Consider the following 20,473-nt stretch of genomic DNA (forward strand, 5'->3'; position numbering starts at 1 on the left):
CGGTGTGACCTCCAACTATCACTGCTTTAAACAGCCCCCCTCACCATATCTGTACCCCAAGCTGTGTTATCTTTCAGAGTTATCACTGCTCCACCCAGCCCCACTAGACCATATCTGCTTCTTCCCCTAGTACCACATCGACTCACTAAGTGGTGGAGTCTCCTAAACCCCCCTCCCCTCGTGAAAGGGACATCCGACCATCTTAAGTAAAACTTATTCAGTGATCAAAATCTGATATCTGTTTGAAGAAAATACACTCTGTGTAAGGTGTCTGGTTTGGTGACACAACTCCTGTACTACTTCACTACATTACGTTTCAGACCTCAAGGCGAGACCTACTAGCTTTGGCAATGATTCGTTTTTGAAAGAAGCGCAAATAGTCTTTTAGTTTTTATTTGAAAGGTTTGCTCAATCTGCAGTTGCGCCTCGGGTGAAATGGGCTCAGAGCTGCCTCTCTGTTTCCATCTGTGGATTATTAAGAGCCGCATGGAGAGCTCTCAGGCACGCGCCAGAGTCTTTCTCCTAGCAGCTACTTTCCATCCCTCTGACCACAGATCCGGGCTCTGTGCTCATCCCCAGAGTTCCCCTTTTTTCGGAGTTGAGCCTGTCTAAGTTATATACTGCACGATTCTACTGATCTCTAAACCTGTTGGGGGCAGAGAGGGTGGTCTGAGCAGGCTGTGGCCAAATCAGATTAATTTACTACCGTTTTTCAGTGCGCAGACTTATTCCAGAATGATGCTAAAGTACGTTACAGAGATGCAGGAAAGCAGGACGTTTCCACTGTAGCAACTACCGTGGTCATCAAGGTAAACGTGTAGCTGTGGAACCAGATATTCCTGCAACATATTGTGCAGTAAGGCCACAGAATAGTGCCAGGGTGACTTCTGTCAGTGGAGAGTCTAGCAGAATCAGTATTCTGCCGGGTGAAAAAGTACGTGATCGAGGATGCACGAGGCGTCAGAGAGGGAGGACCGAAGCAGAACTGAAAGCAGGCGCTCTCCGTTGGAGATGAAAGTCCTTGCTTAGGAGGCAGGCGTCAGTAATGTGCAGGATAACATGACACTAGTGCCAATTCCTCCAGATGCTTAGAATGTCAAAGAAGTGCTTGAAGATCTAATAACCTGTTATGTGCATTTGATTAGCATAGGAGGCATGGGACGTCCCAGCCCTTATAATAAACCTCTAAGGTTTATTATTAATGGTCCATGGTGATTGTGAAGCACATCTTTCAGTTCGGTACAGTGAGGTCGGCAGTCTTCTGCGCCAAGATGCCATATTTAATTATTGGGTGACGTGTACCATTTTCGGCATTCCTGTCTCCTTCTTCCCATGTCCTACTGTCTCTGATTCCATGTAGGTGTCCACCTCGCCTCGTTTTGGAGTATCTCTGTCCCAGTGTCTCTGCATTCCTGTCCCACTGTCTCTGTTGCTGCATCTCCCTGCCTGTATTTCCCTGTCTCAGTGGCAGTGTCTTTGTGTCTGTTTCATATCGTCCTGCTTCAATGTTTAAGTTTCCTTTGCCAGGTCCATGTCTCTCTGTCCGACTCCCGATTCCTTATACTAAGCATATTACGGAGACTAAACATAGTGAAATCATTCCTGATGTCTAAATGGTCAAACTAAAAGTCGTCCCCATATTACTTATTGATCAAACTTACCTGTTGAACTCTTATTTTGTTGATCACGACCACCTCCGTCTCGTCTCCCAAATAGATAGTGAACCTAGATTTTGATACTCTTCTATGTTTATATTCGATATATCCAATCCCTCCCCTTGTAAAGCGCTCCGATACCCTCATGGGTCTTGTTCGTGCTATAAAAAACGTAATAAATAAATAGTGCAGGTATGGTGAATTAATCCGTTAGAGTTGTCTCTCATGGAAATCTGTTGCAGAGATGTCAGTCTCATTCCTGTTTTTTTGTCTTCACAGCACTATACTGGAGGAAGAGAAACTGCAGCAAGAAGAAAGGATGAGGATGGAATCCAGGCGGCAGATCACAGTGTCCTGGGATTCTGGTGGCTCCGAAGAAGCGCCTCCCAAGGTACTGTGTGATGGCACACTTGCCCTGCTTTCACGAGTGCATAGCCCTATTTATAGTGTGAGAGAGTGCTTTGTATCTTCCACAAGTGCTGCTGTATTTATTTATATTTCATCCATGTAAAATCCATCTCTTCAGTTGGTTTGCATCCACCCTCTACTCCTGCTGTGCCAAAAGGAGGCACTTCTATGATGTTACTAAATACCAATGTTATCTAAGTAGACAGATGTTTTTAAATATATGACTACTATATGGGAACTTCATTCTGGTGAATAATAATGCTGCTTTTGTTGCCTGGAGATGTCTCAGTTACTTAATGCTCCCTGCTGAGATTTTTTGTCATTTTTTTGTTATAACTAGCTGTATTGAGTTTAGGCCAACACCATGAAATCACATCACATCACTTTGGGGAGTTCTATCCCATCCCATTTGGGCCATCCTCCCGCAGAGTCATTTCTTGGATCATCTTCAGCACACCCACCTTAAGAATGGTGACCATTTGTTAAGCCTGAAAAACGTCCCCACCGTCCCCAGATTTTGTCATGTTTCCGCGGGCCGCCTCTGTCCTTTAGATGGGTTCCTACATTTTTGCCACCATTTCATAGCGGCAGTCCATTTAGAGACGCTAAGGGTAAGGGCTGTAGATTGGGTCCAATATCGAGCTATGTCTCTTTTAGCCAGAACTGTGGCAATTCCAGCCAGGGACTGCTCTGCGGTTAAACCCCAAGTCCTCCTCTATGCCCCGCAGTGCAACTCTTGGGGGTAAGCTCCACAGGTTTCTCCAAGACACCTGTTAAAATGTCAGCAATAGCTCTCCAGTATGACATTATAACGGGGCAAGCCCACACCATATGGAAGAAATTAGTATCAGTCAAGTTGCACTTGGGGTCAATTCGGTGAAGAGCTGCCTGTGTGTAAGATAGGTAAGGTGTAGGTAATTCAATTGGATGCTCCTGAGGTGGACCGGAATGGCTGTGATACTGGGAGCCATTCAGGCATCACGCCAGTCTGAGCCGTCTAACGAGCCCACCCACTGTTCAAACTTTTTTTTCAGGTCATCAAATTTGGTGGGGGAATTATGTATCAGTGTCTTATAAATCTTGGAAATTCCACCTTATTTCAACATGCCCTGAAGAAGTCTGGCTTTGGGGAGATTAAATTCTGGGACGTCCGACATGGCCTTCCAGTGGCAAGCAAATATGTGCCTTAGTTGTAGATATTTATGGAATCGGATGGGGCATGCGAAAAGGAGGACTGTAGTTCCTGGAACGTTTTCATAGTGCCAAACATCCCCAAGCAGCGTGAAGCCAATCTTGCCCCATTTAGAGAAGGCCTCCAGCCGCAACACCAGAGACTTCCAGGTCCAGCACTATGGAGGGGTGTACTGCGTGGCTCTTTTGTTTCAGCCCATCATCCACGGAGCAGCACACCATGTCAGTGTTCACTGCTTAGATTTTGGTCTAACATGAAGAATCTAGGATGGTATCCCAGTAGGGTTAACGCTGCATCTTTATGGGATTTATAAAATTCGTACCATTAAGTTGGGGCCAGATAAACCTGTTTTTTATTGTAATATTAAGGGCCAGATGTACTAACCTAATTTGTGGTCTTAAACACAATGATTCTACGTGGTGGGCAATCTTCCTAAATTATGAGTTGGTAACACACATTAATGGTTTGTGACAAACCACTGAAATGTTAGAGAATCTAATGTTGGGGTCATTTAAAAACAAGAAGAGGGATTTTAGCCTTCATGATTTGAGGGTAAAACTTTCAAGGAGAGTAGTCAGTGTTGCAAAGGATCACTGGTAATTGTCACTGAAGGTTTTCAAAAAAAGAAAACATTGTTTTCAGAAGCAGTCCTAAATTCCTTTAAGGAAATGAGGCACTTATTTTTTTTTAAATGTATTTATTTAAATATAGAGACAGGCGTGGTGGTGTGCTCACCTTTGCAGGCCATCTTCCTTGTGATCGTGACTAATCTGAATGAGTCACAATTTGTAACCTACCAAATGAATATTAATTAGATAGTATGGCTTGCAACCCATTCTAATTCCTTAATTTGCAAACCAAGATAATACTATATACGTCGGTTTGCAAAATACGTTTCTAGTTTCAAAAATATTGGTTGCAAATTGTGACCGCTTTTTGCGACCAGAACAATAGTAAATTTGGCATCAAATGTCTTAACTGCAGTAGTGAGCACTATGTAAAAACAAAAGCTGTTATTTTTAAATATTTTCACTGAGAGTAACAACAGAATCACAGCTCAGTGTCTTGTGTTTTAGGTCACTTTCAATGATTCTGTACCCCATAGGATTGCTGTATTATTTGTGTTTTGTAATCAAATACCATATCAAGAAAAGTTTGTTTTATGTAGGTGCTGTGCTGGATATACCACTTTTTAGCTTTTTAGGTCGAGCATCTGCCCGCATGCGCTCTCTGCAAGACCTTAAGTAAGTAATAAAATGACTGTATTCCCGCCTCCCACTTACCATTGGTGCACTCCAGCGTCTCTCTTCTTTGCTGCCTTCTGTCTCGCCGTGGTGCCGATACCTCACATCCTTTCAATGCTGAGGAGCACCAGTAAAGTACAATATGCTTACGCTGGATAAACGTTTGTTCATTCCTGCGCACTCTTTCTTTCCCTCACGTCATATATCCGCACGGCACCCCTTCTCTCGCGACGCGCTTCTTGTTTTGGACAGCGCGGTGCTAACAATGGTTGTACACACCATGGGCATGGAGAACCAGTCTAGCCGTCATTAGGATCACTTTATGCAAATGTTTATATTTGTCCTTGATTGCATCGTTTAAGACGTGTTTCTAAAACTGTATGACATTCACCTCATATGCAGCAGCTCTTCACTGTTCCCTCTCACTCCACGTAAACAAATGCTGCACAGCTAATCTCGCACGGAAGTTTGAGTCTTCTATATCAGCCACCGTGCAGTGAGGACACTTGTATAGACAGACAGGACCTCATTTTGCGTTTTAAGGCAATTGTTATACAATTGTGATGTTAAGCGATGCAGACCATAGACTTTAGCCCTCTCGCTTGCTTTCTCTGTGTGTGTCTCAATTTCACGGTCTCTTATTAGCCTCTTTTTCTTTCACTCTCTTTCTCTGGTTCTCCTTTTCGCGTGTTCCCTCTCTCGCTTTCTTTTTCTGTGCCTATCTTTTTCTTTCTCTCTCAGGATCACATGGCCTCTGCCCCTCTCTCTTGGTCTCTATACCTTTGTCAACAGCATTCTCTTTAACGTTATTGCATTCCTTCTGGCCTCTGAGTCTCTCTCTGCATATGTCTACATTTCTCACTCTATAATTGTCTTTCTCTGCACCTTCTCTCTCCCCGTCACTGTCTCTTTCTGCTTCTATTTGTTATTTTCTTTCTCTTCCACTGGACTTCTGCATGCAAACTCGGAAAGATGGAAGGATGAATCTGCCTTTAAACAGAACTAATTCGAGCTAGTGTCCTTCAGATCACTGCAGTTGTCAGTAGCGAGCGTTAAGTCACAAACCCATCTTGACAGAAATGAAGGCAAACACGGGAATGTGCTTGTGTATATACTAGAGGGAATAAAGGATAACAGCTGGAATAGATAATAATGTTCTTAAATGCAATCTGTGCCCCGTAAAGAGTAAAGCTCTTTAAATAGACAGTTCTCTATAGCAAGAGGTTACAATATAAGAAAGAAGGATCAGGGGCCTCAGGCATAACTTGAGAAAATATATTTCACAAGGAGAGCAGTGGATTTGGGCAGCAGCCTCATGAAAACTGCTAATACATTTGAGAATGCCCAATAGTAAAGAGGTGTCCCTTCATGAAACGTGTCCTCTTCTTCTCTGTTTGGTCGCTGGTTGAAATGATATCAAATATGGTTGTTTGCAGAGGTAACCGCACATATAAGCACCTTCCTGTTCAAATGTGATAAAGATCTATCCATTTTTTTCTGAAAATGCAAGTAATTCGACTTTATAAATCATGTCTGCTACAATTTGCTTGTTGCCAACATTGTTGAAAGATTTCATGCCATGCTAGATATGCCTGGACAAGTTTTCAACCTTCGCCCATCATATAATACACAGATATAATTAAACATATTTTTGTCTGATTAAAACTGAGACAGCTCATTAGACCTATATTTCCTTAGTCATTTTTAGGTCGAGCATCAGCGCACTATGCTGTCTGTTACTGACGTTTTGTAGCACTCTGACACCTTCGGGTAATGCCGCGCTATTCAAATCACTGACTGGCTAACTTTGTATACTGTCTTGTATTGCTTGCTTGCCTGTGACATTGTACAATATCTTGTTTAGCTTCGTACTTGTTCACATCTCATCACCTTATTTTTTATTGCTGATGAAATTGATTAATATGCAGTCTGTTACTGCATTTTGTCGCACTCTAGCACCTCCCGGTAATGTCCTTGCTATTCAAATCGCTGACTGTTCAGCACTATGTAGAGCTTAAAATGCATACTGTTATTACTGGGTGTTCTTATTAGTCGCATATAAAATTTATATTTTCAGTTACAAGTTTCAAAATGTAGTTATTGTTCATGACACCAACCCTGTTTGCGGTTCAAAAGACGAAATATCAGCAATCCAAGATGGCCGCCTTTTTTTACAAAACGAGATGAACACTTTTATCCGCTAACTCGCAGATCCTTCTACACTGTCGGCCTCTGACAAAGCACTCCTGAAAAGCCACTCCCATTAGTAACGATTGTGCTTATGGTTTCGTTCTGCTATTTGTGTTGAATGATTTTTATTCTTTTGAAGAACACACCTACAGTTACGGAATTATATGCATCGTTGATACATTTTCGGATTATTTGTGTGCTTTGAAAGGGAGTCAATGATCTTCAGCAGCCAAACTTGTGACACTTCGAGTGATGCTTTTTTAATGCAGATTTATATAGCGCAAACTCTACCCGAAGGTACTGGGTCGCTTTACATGGGCACCACCAGTTACGTACACAAGGACATATTCATTATTTGTTAGGCATGGGGAGATTAAGTGATTTGTCTAGAATCACAAGATGCTCAAACCTGCTTCTCCAGCTCCAAAGTCAGCAGCTCTGGCCGTGAGGCCCATGCATTGTCACAAATAACCAGCATCTACAATGCAATAGGTCACTTATTTGCAAGACTTTGTTGGCATTTTACATGATAATGCCTTTTATTTGTGTTTTGAAAACTTGCATGCAGTGCCTTAACACTTGCTTTGTACTTAAAGCTATTCACTTCAATAGATCTCGCGTTTCCAACAGTTATCAACTATAAGTACAAAGTGAGTGTTAAGGCACCGCATGCAGGTTTTCAAAACACATTAATAAAAGGCATTGTCTTTTACAATCACAATAATCACAAAGACCTGACAAACGAGGGCACCGAATCTACACAGCTTCCTTAATGACACTGGGAGGAGGGAACAAACACTTCCCAACTGCCCCAAAACCATTCCTAAAAACAATTGTTTACCAGTCCCCTCACTGCAGACATACCCCCTAATAAAGTGTATGAAAGCAAACAAAAAATTGTGTGGATGGGAGAGAGTCCCTCACGTGCGCTTCACCAGGGGACCTACTGGTTGGTTCTCACCAATTTGCCCACGTTTCTCATCAGCGGAATCTCTCTCACCAGTGAAGAAGAAACAGAAAAACCGTGCCCAATATAGAAGAAAGCATTTACAATGCAATGGTCTCGGCATTGTTAAAGTTAGAGCTATTGGCATTTCTCATGACATTATTTTTATTTATGTTTTTGTTTTTAAAACATAAATAAATGGCATTGTCATTTACAATGCCAATAGCTTAATCGCTCACAAATGCCAGACCTATTGCATTTGCACCCACACAGAGACACCCACACAGAGACACCCACACAAAGCCACCCACACACACATACAGAGCCCCCTACACAGAGTCATTCACATAGAGCCACGTACACACACACAGAGCCACCCACACAGAGCCACCCACACACAGAGCCACCCACACAGAGCCACCTACACACACACAGAGCCACCCCACAGAGCCACCCACACACACATAGAGCCACCTACACACAGACAGAGCCACCCACACACACACACACACAGAGACAGAGCCACACACACAGAGCCACACACACACACACAGCCACACACACACACCTTCAGTGCCATCACAAGGAAAACCCCTGTGCAGCAGGGATGTTGATTAGCCAAAGTAGATTCACCTAAATGCCAGAGATACAGCAAGTGACTGTACCTTTTACCTTCAGTGCCATCACAAGGAAAACCCTTCTCTAGCCCCGTTTGCTACTCATCAGCCTCCAGTTTGTTCTGTTCCTGCAGTTGCCTTAATTACAGATGACACCAGGGCAGCAAGGGCAGTGCTAGAGAATAGATACCATAGACAAAGCCAAGGTTAGACACTGATACCTCTCAGTTGGCGCCACACTGTGCAGACGGAGGGGATGTGTGCACAACAAGGCCGTAGTAACCGTTTTGGGACTGCTGTGTTCCTGATTAGAGTCTTGGTCAAATAATTACAGCTGGACTAATTCTACTGAATCAAGTCTGATTCGCATGACTGATCTCTGCTTGGAGTAGCACAGTAGGCAAAAGGTGTGACCTAAAAAGCTAGTGTGTTGCACAGCTTTTTTAAATGTATATTTTATGAAGTTGTGATCATCTATTTCTGATAAATATGTTGTATACGGTCATTAGCAGTACATAGCCTCTAAAAGACTATATGATGTTTCTTTACAATACAAATTGCTTGATCTCTATATTACTTTGTGATCCATTGTCAGTCTAAAGGGCAGTTTGCTTGTCCAGTGCTTTAACATACCCTCTTGCATTTGGTATTGTGGGGTAGCGCTCGTATTTGACATCAATGGAGGTTAAAACATCTCCCGTTCCAAGATGGTCGCCTCATTTGGCTATGGCAAATAGCCCAGAGATCACCAAGCCTGCCTGTCGTGTTGTCCTTCCTCTATGTTGCCCCTCCAGCTGTTTTGGAGACAGCATGCACCGGCTTGCTCTGCTTTTGCGGGTGGCGCAGCTCCCGCCACTCCCCACCCGTGGTCTGTGTAGCGCCGCAACCGGATCGCTTAGAGGAAGGCGAAGAGGAGCGCAGGGAAAGCGTCTGTAGAGGGCGGAGGGCGAGGAGCTGATATTTCTGAAACTAACCGAGAATCCTGCAGAGGAAGAGAATGAGGTTACCGCTTACGAGCGGCGCCTGTAGCAGGAGTACCTGCGGCGGAAAGAAGAGGAGGACGAGCGTCGGCGGGAGGCGGAGGCCGCGCGGGAAAGCAGCAGTGCACAGGTGTACCTCAGCGGACTACGGTTGCTGGTGAGGGCCAGGCAACTGCAGCACGATGCGTTCCGTGGCGCTGCACTTTCTGATGGGCAAGGACACTTGCACATCAAAAACGCCCGAAAAGATGCACCAGTTCATGTAATGACGTTGATGGGCTAAAAACGACCCGAAAAACAAACTTGATTTCTTGTGCTTGCCATTTATATTCATACTACAAAAATGAAACATCCTACTCGCCCAAGTCGGCCCTCTGATTTGTTAATAAGGAACACCAATCAGAGAGCTGACTTGGGCGTGCAGGCAGCGTGATGAGGGGCTGCTCTCTCCCGATGACGTCAGGGAGAGAAAGAACAGCAACAACACACCCCTCTATCCCAAAAAGACGGGGCTTGAACGGAGTGATGCCCCTCTCCTCCAATGGCTGGCCTCCGTTTAGGAAGCCAGCCAATGGAGAAGAGGGGCGGGTTCAAGCCCCACTCTAGGAAAACATAAAATCTCGGCTGCACGACACTGCTGCGCAGTGTACGCTAGGCCGAGACCTAAAAAGAGGTGCAGACAGTAATATATATGTCTAGAACAGACCCCGTGATGTGCAAAGGACAAAATTCATCCAATATAAAATATATACGCCACATATGCCAAACTTCAATTCTATTCCAATTCGTGAGCCTTACTCAAAATTAAAACCAAATTGCACGTTATAGACCATTTAAAGATGGGCCAAAGTATTTCATTGCCTCTCGTTTTTTGCTGTAATTTCATCAGGGCTTGAGGTCGTCTACACCTCACTGGACTCCAACTTTCTTATGAAGAGTGACATGTGGCAGCCAAACTCATTCGTTCCGGCTTCTCACCAGGTCAAGGGGCATTGTCTTAAACCGTAAAATCCCCCCCTTTATCCGGCACACTCAGTTACCAAAATTATACCGCGGCTCCCAGGACTGCTAGCCATAACTCATTCCGGCGCCAATGCCAATAGTTCAAACTCTCATAAATGCGAGACCTATTGCATTGCAAATGCTTGTTTTCTGTGTCATCCACAGTATTTTGAGTTAAGTTTGTAGAAATGGCTTGATTGAATGATAATATTTATTTATTTATTTATTCATTTATTCAGAGTTTTATATAGCGCGAACAAGATCCTTACGGATATCAGAGCGCTTCACAAAGACAGGGTAGGGGCAGTAGGAGTGAACAGAGACAATGGGAGCAATATAGTAGTCACTAACATGGTGGGGTAATAGTAACATACATGACACATATCACAATACAATCAAGTGAACAAGTAATATAAGACGGCACAAGTCATTGATCCCACTACAGGGGTGTTCATGTGTACCTTGGGTGTGTGGATGGCTTATACCAAAGTCTTAGTGTAGCGAGAACACTGAGTGGGGGCATCTGGAGAGTGAATCAACGTGTAACATATATTGGTAGTGACAACATCAGATTAGAAGTATAGTGCCAGAGGACAAGGTGAGCAGTGATACAAAGCAATGCAGAGTCTCTGATCCAGCAACAATCATGTTCAGGAGATCTTGGCCAGAAGGATGTTTTTCACCTCTTTCTTGAAGAGTGCAGTGGAGGAGATCAGCCTAGTTTCAGGCGGGAGCGCGTTCCAAATCCTGGGTGCCATTCCAGAGAAGGAGCGCTTGTATGTTTTCTCTTTCCGGAATCTACGGGGTTTCAGGAGTAGGTTTTTTGTGCTTCTATTGGACCTCGAACCTCCTGAGATAGACAACTTTTGAGCGAGGTAGTTGGGTGCATTGTGGTGCACGGCCGCGTGTGTCATAACTGCAATTTTTAGCTGTATTCTGGCTTCAAAAGGCAGCCATTTTAGAGACTTTAAGTCTGGGGATATATGCGAATGTTTTCTTGAGCCAGTAATGAGTCTCGCGGCAGCGTTCAGGGAGGCTCTTAAGGGTGCTGTTGTGGATAGCGGGAGTCCGCTGAGGGCCACAATTCCGTAGTCTATTCGAGGGATGACTAGAGCTTGTACAGCAGTTTGGAAGTCTTCGGCAGGGAGGAAAGGTTTAATTTTCCTCAATGTGTTGATTTGGAAATTAGCTGCTTTTGTGGCTTTGCTAACGTGCTGCTGCATGTTGAGCTTGGCGTCGAGTGTGATGCCTAGGGATTTCGCCGAGTCCACGATGGTAGGTTGGACATTGAGTGCTGTTAGATTATTGAGCCATGTTTGGGTGGTGGAAGTTTTCGTCGGGGGTGAGATGAGTAGGAACTCGGTTTTCAGAGCATTTAGTTTGAGGTGATTATCTGCCAGCCAAGATTGAGTGTTAATAAGCGTGGAGTTCAGATGTTTGATATCTTCCGGAGATTGTAGCTTTAGGTAGAGTTGTGTGTCGTCGGCGTACATATGGAATTGGACATTGGAAGCTTGGAGCAAGGTGGCGAGCGGTTCCATGACGAGGTTGAACAGTGTGGGGGAGAGGGAGGATCCTTGTGGGATGCCTAGATCTGCAGGCACAGGTGTGGATAGCACATTGTCGATCTTGAACTTCTGTGATCGATTGTGAAGGAAGGACGAAAACCATTTGAGAACAGTTCCCGATAGACCCATTCTAGTGCTTAGCAGCTCCAGCAAGTTCTCATGTTTGACCTTGTCAAATGCTGACGAGAGGTCAAGAAGGATGAGGAGGCAGGACTCATTCCGATCAAGAATTTGGAGGGCGTCATCAATTATGTGTGTCATAGCTGTTTCCGTGCTATGTTTCGCTCGGAAGCCTGATTGATGAGGGTTGAGGAGGTCAAATTGGTCAATGTGTTTAGTTAGTTGTAGTTGGACACATTTTTCCAGCAGTTTGGCCAGGGTGGGGATATTGGTGATGGGCCGGTAATTGTTTAGGTCAGACGGATCAGCTGTAGGTTTCTTGAGTATAGGCGTGACTTGCCCCACCTTGAGGGAGTCCGGAATGAGGCCTTGTTGCAGGGAGCTGTTGATGATTTTGGTCCAGAGAGGGAGGAGCAAGGGGATGAAGTCTTTTACAGCATTAGCAGGTAGAGGGTCTGTGAGGTGATTGGAGGGCTTCAAGGTGCAGAGCAGTTTGCGTATTGCTTCTTCCGAGTAGGTATCGAAGTACAGCCAAGATGCCTTGTTTTTAGGTTGAGTGTAAGACATTCTGGTGTTGTTGGGGAATCGACTTACATCCAAGATGAGGTCATTTCTTATGTTGTCAGTCTTTAGCTTAAAGAAAGCAGAGAAGGCTTCACAGTGTGGGGTGTCGCCTGTTGTGCTGTTTGATTGCAGGGGTTGAGTCTTTGTTTGGGTCTTGATTAGTTCGAACAGCTTTCTTGGCCTGTTTTTTGCTTGGTCCAACTGACGGCTAAAGAAGTCCGCCTTTGTGCGCTTTATTTTCCTGAAGTAGGCGTTTCTTTTGTTCTTAAGCCTTTTGAGGTGCAGTGCTGAAGGGTCCGATCTCCAGGTGCGCTCTGCCATTCGCATAGTACGCCGGTCGTCATTGAGTCTATCATCATACCAGGGGTTAGAAGTTTTGGTGGAGACTCTCTTCAGTTGAAGTGGGGCGACTTCATTGACTACTGTGTTCATAGTCAAGGTAGTGGTCCATCAGTGTTTGAACATCCGAGGCACCTGAAGGGGGAAGGAGGAGATTGCCGATGTGGGGAGGCAGGGTAGAGGGGTTAAGGTTCTTCATGTCCCTTTTCCATGTTTTGGATTTGATTGGTTGAGCTGGGATAGGTTTCACTTTTTCATTGATAAAGAAGGTGATAATGTGGTGATCAGACCAGTCGCAGGGTTGAATCGCCTCCAGTTGTGTTGAGTTATTTTTGGCAATGATGAGATCGAGTATCGAGCCTTTGTCATGAGTTGGTCTATCGCATATTTGGGTGAGGTCAAGCGCATTAAGGAAAGTTTTGAGACTATTCACCACTGTGTCTTTCTGATCGTTCCAGTGAAGATTGAAGTCGCCCAGGTAGACTTGGGTTGTCTGCCGACCGGCATTGGAGGTGATCAAGTCCATGAGTTGTTGGGTGAATATGAGGTTGTCACCAGGCGGGTGATAGATGAGATGTAAAGCACAAGCTTGTTTGCCCTCGCTGGTGATATCGAGGCAGAGGAGTTCACTGGAGGGGAAGGAGGGGGGGTGATTTTAGTAACGGAGAGGTTTCTCCTAAAAATGCATGCAATTCCCCCGCCCGTCTTGCCAGGAGACCTGTCCAGCCTAATGATGTGATAATTGGGGGGGACTAGTATGTCCATAATCGGGGTAGAGGCTTCAGTAAGCCACGTTTCCGTTAGAATGGCTAGGTCCAGATCCCTAGCTGAGACGAGATCAGCGATGTCGGAGGAGTGTCTCTGGGCCGATCTGCAATTGAGTAGGATGCATTTGAGTTTGGGAGAGAGAAGGGTGGTCGAGCTTTCTAGTGTGAGGGGGACTTTTCTGAGGTTGTTAGGGACGGAACCTCTATTGTTGAGTGTTGGGAGCCTCAGAGGGTTTGTAAGAATTGTGGGTATGGGGATGTGTGTGTTGGATATGTGTTTTACCGGACCTGGGCCATAAGAGCGTAGTAGAGAGCATAATTCACGGTCCGACAATGGGTTGAGGACACGCCGGGGGCGGTGGGCGTTAGTGCGAACGGGGATAGTCGGCCAGCGCGGGTGTCGTTGGAGGCGAGGGTATGTAGGGAGGGTGCGTCGTTTGTAGGGTAGAGGGATGGTGGGAGGTAGACTGGGCTGTGAGTAGAGAAGCTCTTTGATTGCGTGGACATCTTTTTTGATTTGTAGAATATCCTCTTTGACTTGCTGGAGGGTGGATAAAGTCTGGTCAGGGGGTGGATTGGGGATGGGGTTTGTGATGAGAGCCATTGGAGAATCGTTGAGTAGTGAGTTGGAAAGCAGGCAGGGTATCGAGGGGGTGGATATGCTGGCGTTGTTGGAGGGTTCTGCAGTGCTAAAGAGTGGGATGGCATTCAAAGTGGGGGCCTTTTTGTGGGCGAGGGGTGTGGGTGAAGTAGGTGAAATGGGCGGTAGGTGGGAGGCATAGGTAGTGACGTCAGTGGGAGACGGTGTCGGTGGGTAAAAGAGTGAGTGAAGGCTGAAGACAGTGGGGGAGACAGGAGGGTAGTGGAGGCTGAGAGTAGGAGGTGGGAGAGAGGGGGATGCTAAGGTAAGGGAGGCGGTATGTTCTGTATCTTTTGTTGGGAGGGTGGGAGTGTCTTGGGTGGGAGTGGGGAGGGAGCTGGAGAGGGAGAGGTGTCTGCCGTGGGGGGGATGGGAGTGGGGGGTGGATAAACTCCAAATGGTGGTGTGTTCAGATGGTGGCGTGTGGGTGAGAGTTATTGTGTCAGGTGTGAGAGACTCGTGGGTGGGAGTGGGGAGGGAGCTGGGGAGGGGGAGGGGTCTGCCGTGGGGGGGAAGGGAGGAGGGGGTGGATAAGCTCCGGGCGATGGTGTGTTCAGATGGTGGCGTGTTGTGAGTGGGAGTTGTTAAGTCAGGGGGGAGTGGGATGGAGGGGGTGTGAGTGGGGGTACGAGGGGTCCTGTTAGAGGGGCGGCTAGTATATGAGGTGGAGACGTTTGTGATTGTTCTTGGGGAGTGTGGGGTGTAAACCGCAGGTGGGTCATTTACTGGGGTGCTAGGGGTATAGGTTTTGTAGGTGGGGGCTGCGACGTCAGGGGTGGTAGTGCTGGTGGAGTTCTGGGTGGGGGTCCGCAGCTTGGAGAGGTGTTCTTTGAACTTGGGGAACAGGTTGTCTAGCAGTTCCAGGTTCTTATCCGTGGATTGAATTAGGACAATCCCGTTATTGTAGATAGTAATGGTAGTCCTGCCAGGGAAGAGGCGGGAAGGTGTGATAGAGAGAGTTAGGCCATGAGTTGTTTTGGGTTTATATCTTGATTTAACTTGCTATGTCTTGTAGTGGGTGATAACTATTATTTAGACTGGAAAATTACCACAAAAATATCACTTGTAATGGTTTGTTATAATGGATTTACAAATCACTATTTGCCACCGGTGAGTCTGCTTACTGAACTCATCCTAATTGTTTTGATCAAATAAAATGTATTGCTCGCAGCAAAATGCAACATTCACTCTTTGAGTGACTTGAGAATATGTAACCTAATTTTCACATAGAAGCGATGAGCTTTGACTTTTCTCTCACAATACCTAAGGTAATATTCAAGTGCATCCTTTTGAGTGTTTATGATGAGGGGACGCTTCTATCAATAATGTTACCTCCAGTAACATGTTTCCCTTTTTGTATGTACGTGCTAAGTTATCCTGGCACGTGCGAATGAGCACAAAAACGTTACCAAGTAAAATTCTTCTATTCAGTTGGAGGATAGCATTTTATAAGTCATGTGCATAACATTGTTATAACTGCTCCTCACTCCTGTATTTTGCTCGGTTTATACACCTAACCACTAGTCCTGATCTCTCTAAGGTCTGGCCACAGTATCAAACCACTTTGTGGCCCAGGGATGATGTAACCCGAAGAATACTCTCCTGTTTGGTGGCATCTAAAAACCTTGGTTAACAATTTGTACGCTCCTCAGAGTATGGAAGCAGAAAGTGTGAGGCTTCGCTTGTAAAGTCCTTAGCAGTTATTGATACTTTCTTTAAATAGTCCTGTGTTCATTCCACCTCCACCTCCAGTGTAATGTCACTAATGAATGCTTTAAGAGTCCAGGACTTAGTACTGAAATCTGTACCCAGTACCATGATGACCCTCCATTTTCTTACAATGGATTTACAAGTATTCTTTGCCATCTACAGCCATGCCACGTTTTCTAATCTGACTCCATGCAGAAGTTACTCAAAATGTTTGCTAACTATTAGCATACCATGATAACAAAGGTTTTACTGCATTCTGTGCAGATAACACGTATTTCTCTACTTCTGTTTGTCGAACATTCCTCCTTAAATCTTTATAAATTGGATGGATTTTCACAAACGATTATTACACACTTATCCTTGCCAGAGAGTAAACCTCTGCACAAATTCACCTTCAGATCTATAGCAAGTTTAACTTCAGTAAGTATGTGGGAGCGCTTAGCTATTCTTCTAACCACAGTAATTATTCCCACACCCAGAAAACTTCGGATTCCTTCTCAGGAATTGCGGTACACAGAGCTGTCAAGGTGCCCAGTGGGTAACATTGTTGCTGAAGAAAAGTCTCTGTGCCATGGAGGTCACAGGTTCAAAACTGGGCAGGAAATCAGTCCAGTTGTATCATTATACAGGTTATTATTGCTATTAGGACCAAGAAATATTTGAGTTTGTTGCTTGTGCCATTTAAATACTTGATATTATCTGCTGAAAAAAAGAAAACTTGTTTCTTTAGATATTTGACATCAACAAAATCACGTGACACTTTGGACCAGTTCCACAGTTTTATATGTACTTAATAGAATGTTTTTTATGACACATCTTCCAGTGCATTATAGCAGATGTTTTCCTATGCTGCATTCTTTAAAGTACTGTTTTCATTTTCAGCCGAGTAGGCCAGGCTACCCCAGTCCAAGGTCCAGTGAAGGGTTTTATCCCAGTCCTCAGCATATGGTGCAGCCGAACCATTACCAGGTAAATATTACTCTTTATAGAAATCTTTTGAATTGTAACCCTTTTAAGATTTCTGAGGTTTCTGTTTCATGTGTGTGAGAAGAAAAAAACACTACTTGCTTTGTGTCCTTTGCACACACTTCCAAGGGCCTTGTTTTCAAGCTCTTCATCTCACAGCGAGCAGATCGGGTAGAAGTTTAAGTTGAACTACAGCCACTCAGTGGAATTCCGACTGCTTGCCTCTCCTACTGACTTTTGTAGTGACAGAGCCCACTTCAGCCAGGCGCTGCCTTCTGCTTGAATGTTGCAGTCTAAACAACGAAGTGTCCTGCATGATAGTGGGGTGTCACTTTCACAAACAATTTCATGCAGTAGAGTTATGAGAGTTGCTGTTTTTTAAAGTCGGTTTTAAGCAAGGAGAGTTCTGCTCAGTTCGATCTGATAAAGTTCAAGCTTCTTTCTTTGGTGAGGCTTCCCACTTTGGAATTTAATCCTCATTGCAACCCAACCTAGCCATCTCATTAAAATCCGTGAGCCAGCTTCCAACCACTTTGCTGTACGAACAAGGCTTGTCAGCGCCAGTCCTTTCTTTGTATTTCTTTTTGTGAAGGTAACTTGTTCATCTGACACGTGTACGTCTACCTATGATGCATTGTTGGCGTCTATCATTACGTTTTCATATGAACAGTCATATTATTGACATTTTATTAAGTTGACATTTTTTTGTTGTGTAGGTGTCTGGCTATCCAGTTTCCCATGGAATGCCAGCAATGTCTGGAAGCATATACCCTGGTCAGGCATCCCTAATGGATCATATTGATTCTTGTTATCATCGGTCTCAGGAAGTATCCATGTGGCAACCCAACATGGAGGTAACATATGCTTCAGTTAATATTTAGCTGTATTGTTTTGAATGAAAAATTGTGCTTTGTCTGACATTCTTAAACTTGCCACCACCTTACAATCTGAAAGATATGGCAAATAAAGAAAATAGAAAAAAATATATGTTTGTGTGACGTAGGAAAAGTTTAGTCAATGTTTCACATTACACAAATCACTCCTGCTACATTTGTTTAGAAATGTAATCCCAGGATCAAGGCACAAGGACCAGTTGTGGGTAGGCAAAATCTCCCTGAAGAACAACACATTTTTTTAGGTCTCGCCTAGACGAAAGCAAAGCGAAGCTTTGCTGTCTAGGGCGAGACGACTTATGTTGTTACTTTCAGGGGAATGAGGACAGCAATGTTGCACAAGCTTTCTCTTTCCGAGATTGTACCTCGTGAGCCCGCACGTCGTCAGTCACGCATGCGCACAAAGAAAGCCATACACACTGCATATACACACACGCACCCCCCCTTAATCAGACACACAGCGCACACAGACAGACAGACGCACGCACAAACACACTCAGACACACGCGCATACACCCCACCCCCACTCACCCCTCCTCTCACTCAACACACTTACCTGTTCTGGCGGTGCTCGGCGGCGGATCTGCATCTCAGGCGGCGGTAGCGCTTTGCGGGGCTCTCTCACCACATGAGAGCCCCGCCTTCCCCATGCGCCCGGCCGCTCTTCACCCGGTCCCCCATCTCGGGACCGGGACTCAATGCGGAGCCTTCGTGGCTCCTCGGGCAGCTCTCTCTGTCTCTCGGCACGATGGGGCGGGACTTCCGGTTGGGGCCGCGCTGGCATTGGCCGGCTTCCCAACCGCTTCCGGGTCGTCTCGGGCAGCGCGGCGGCCCGGCACAGCCATGATGCGTATGTTCACTTTAAACTTCAGACACCGTTTCTTGTTTAGTTGGCTGGGGAGGAAGGCTGCCGGAGTCATGAGAGGATGAGGGACCGAGGGAGGTGGGGGTACAAATGTGCTTTTGTTTCTGCAGTTATCATATTTTATTTTCTTCTTTTGCAAGGACAGTAAGCCCCGGATGCAGTGAACCGGCGGAATTCCAGGCTCGGGAGCCGGTGCGGGCAAGCACCGGTCCCAGGCTGGCCTCCACTGCCGGAGCTTGGGGAAAAGAGCCCCGGTAGCAATGGCTGCAGTCATCTTTTATCCCCAACTTCTGAGGGCGCCTCCGGGCTGAAGGGAGCGCACTGTCATTTGGTAATGTTTTAAAGCCGGCTTTGTTGTGGGAAGGGATTTCTTGGTACTGTTTATGACTTTTTTCTTCGCATGCGCCCATCTTTTGGAACATGTCAAGTGGCGGCCTCTGTGAGCTGCATGGATAAGGGAGGCGAGCGGGCGGGCGCGGAAATGGGAGAAGGATGTGTGGGGAAGTAGAAGGCATGACAGAGGGAAGAGACAGTACCCCCGGGTTTGGGCTGAATGACAGTACCGCTTATGTGTAGTTTTTTTTCTTTATATATATATATATATAGCGGGAACAAGATCCGAAGGTATCATACCGCTTTACATGTGCAACAGTTTCGTTACAGACGGACGCATACATTTTTGTTAGGCACGGGTAGATTAAGTGATTTGCCCAGAATCACAGGATGTCAAGTGTCCCTGCAGAGACTCGACATCAGTCCCCCAGTTTAGAGGGCCACCGCTTTAGACGTTAGGCCACATTCCCTCATTAGTTTGTGTGTACCGAGTCCGCACTGCGTGTACCAAGCAGCGGACACCATGATAGGACGGCTGTCTTAGAAAGTTCACTATTAAGTTTGCACTGGAAGGTACAGCGCTCAGTCATTTCTGTTCCGCACGCAGGGGCGGGTCCGAGAAGATGTCGTTGTGTAACTCTAGCACTGGACCCAGAGAGACCCCGTCCTTGTACACGGGGCTGACGATGGAAATATGGAGCCAAATATACTTCTATCTTGTACACTGCATGAAATGAAAGTATAGAAGGGCAGGTGCTCGTTTTACAGATGTAGTTATTAGATAGAAGTGCCGCAGCAGCAGGGAAGTGCTCGTGCTCTCCCAATAAGAGATGTGCACCAAAGGATAAAGGTTTCGGTACTCTCCCTTTGAAAGTGGTGTCCCACTCTGAAAAGAGAGGATACTTTCACATTACACGTCTTGTGCCGCTCTGAGAAGTGCTGGTACTCTGATGATAAGGTTTGCTCAGCTCTGCTCAGAAGTGCTGCCACTCTCCCAATAAAATTCAAAGTAATGCAGCCCTCCTGAGAAGTGCTGGTTCTGTGTCATTAAAAGAGCGCAGCCCTGCTGAGAAGTCCTGGTTCTCTTTCATTAAAAGAGCGCAGCCCAGCTGAGAAGTGCTGACTTACTTCTATTAAAATAGTGCAGATCTGCTGTAAAGTGCTGGCACACTTCCATTAAACGAGCGCAGCCCAGCTGAGAAGTGCTGGTTCACTTCAATTTATAGGTCTCGTCTTTCATTAAGTTAAAGCCATTTGATTTGCTATACAATACCATTAGCAAAGCAAATGACTTTAACTTAATCAAAGGCGAGACCTATTGCATTTTCAATGCTTGTTTTCCTTTTTCTTGGCACATGTTCTATTGAAGTCTGTACCGGATCTCAACAAAAGAAGGCCATGCATATGACACTGTGTGTCTACAAGTATATATTTTTATACATATCTGATAAGCGGATGGTATCCATACAGATCA

The 20,473-nt window shown here is 45.4% G+C and overlaps 1 protein-coding gene across 18 annotated transcripts in view; it reads left to right on the forward strand.

Annotated features, from left to right (window-relative positions):
* Positions 1 to 20,473, forward strand: part of PTK2 (protein tyrosine kinase 2) — an 858,662-nt gene that overhangs the window by 681,591 nt on the left and 156,598 nt on the right. For all 18 annotated transcript variants that reach the window (XM_078686693.1, XM_078686689.1, XM_078686690.1 and 15 more), the window contains 3 exons: positions 1,935 to 2,046; positions 16,825 to 16,911; positions 17,625 to 17,762. In XM_078686693.1, the coding sequence (XP_078542819.1) occupies positions 1,935 to 2,046; positions 16,825 to 16,911; positions 17,625 to 17,762 (337 nt within the window). The remainder of the gene's footprint in view (positions 1 to 1,934; positions 2,047 to 16,824; positions 16,912 to 17,624; positions 17,763 to 20,473) is intronic.

The sequence above is a fragment of the Lissotriton helveticus genome, chromosome 4_1, assembly GCF_964261635.1.
Source record: "Lissotriton helveticus chromosome 4_1, aLisHel1.1, whole genome shotgun sequence".
Classification (NCBI taxonomy): domain Eukaryota; kingdom Metazoa; phylum Chordata; class Amphibia; order Caudata; family Salamandridae; genus Lissotriton; species Lissotriton helveticus.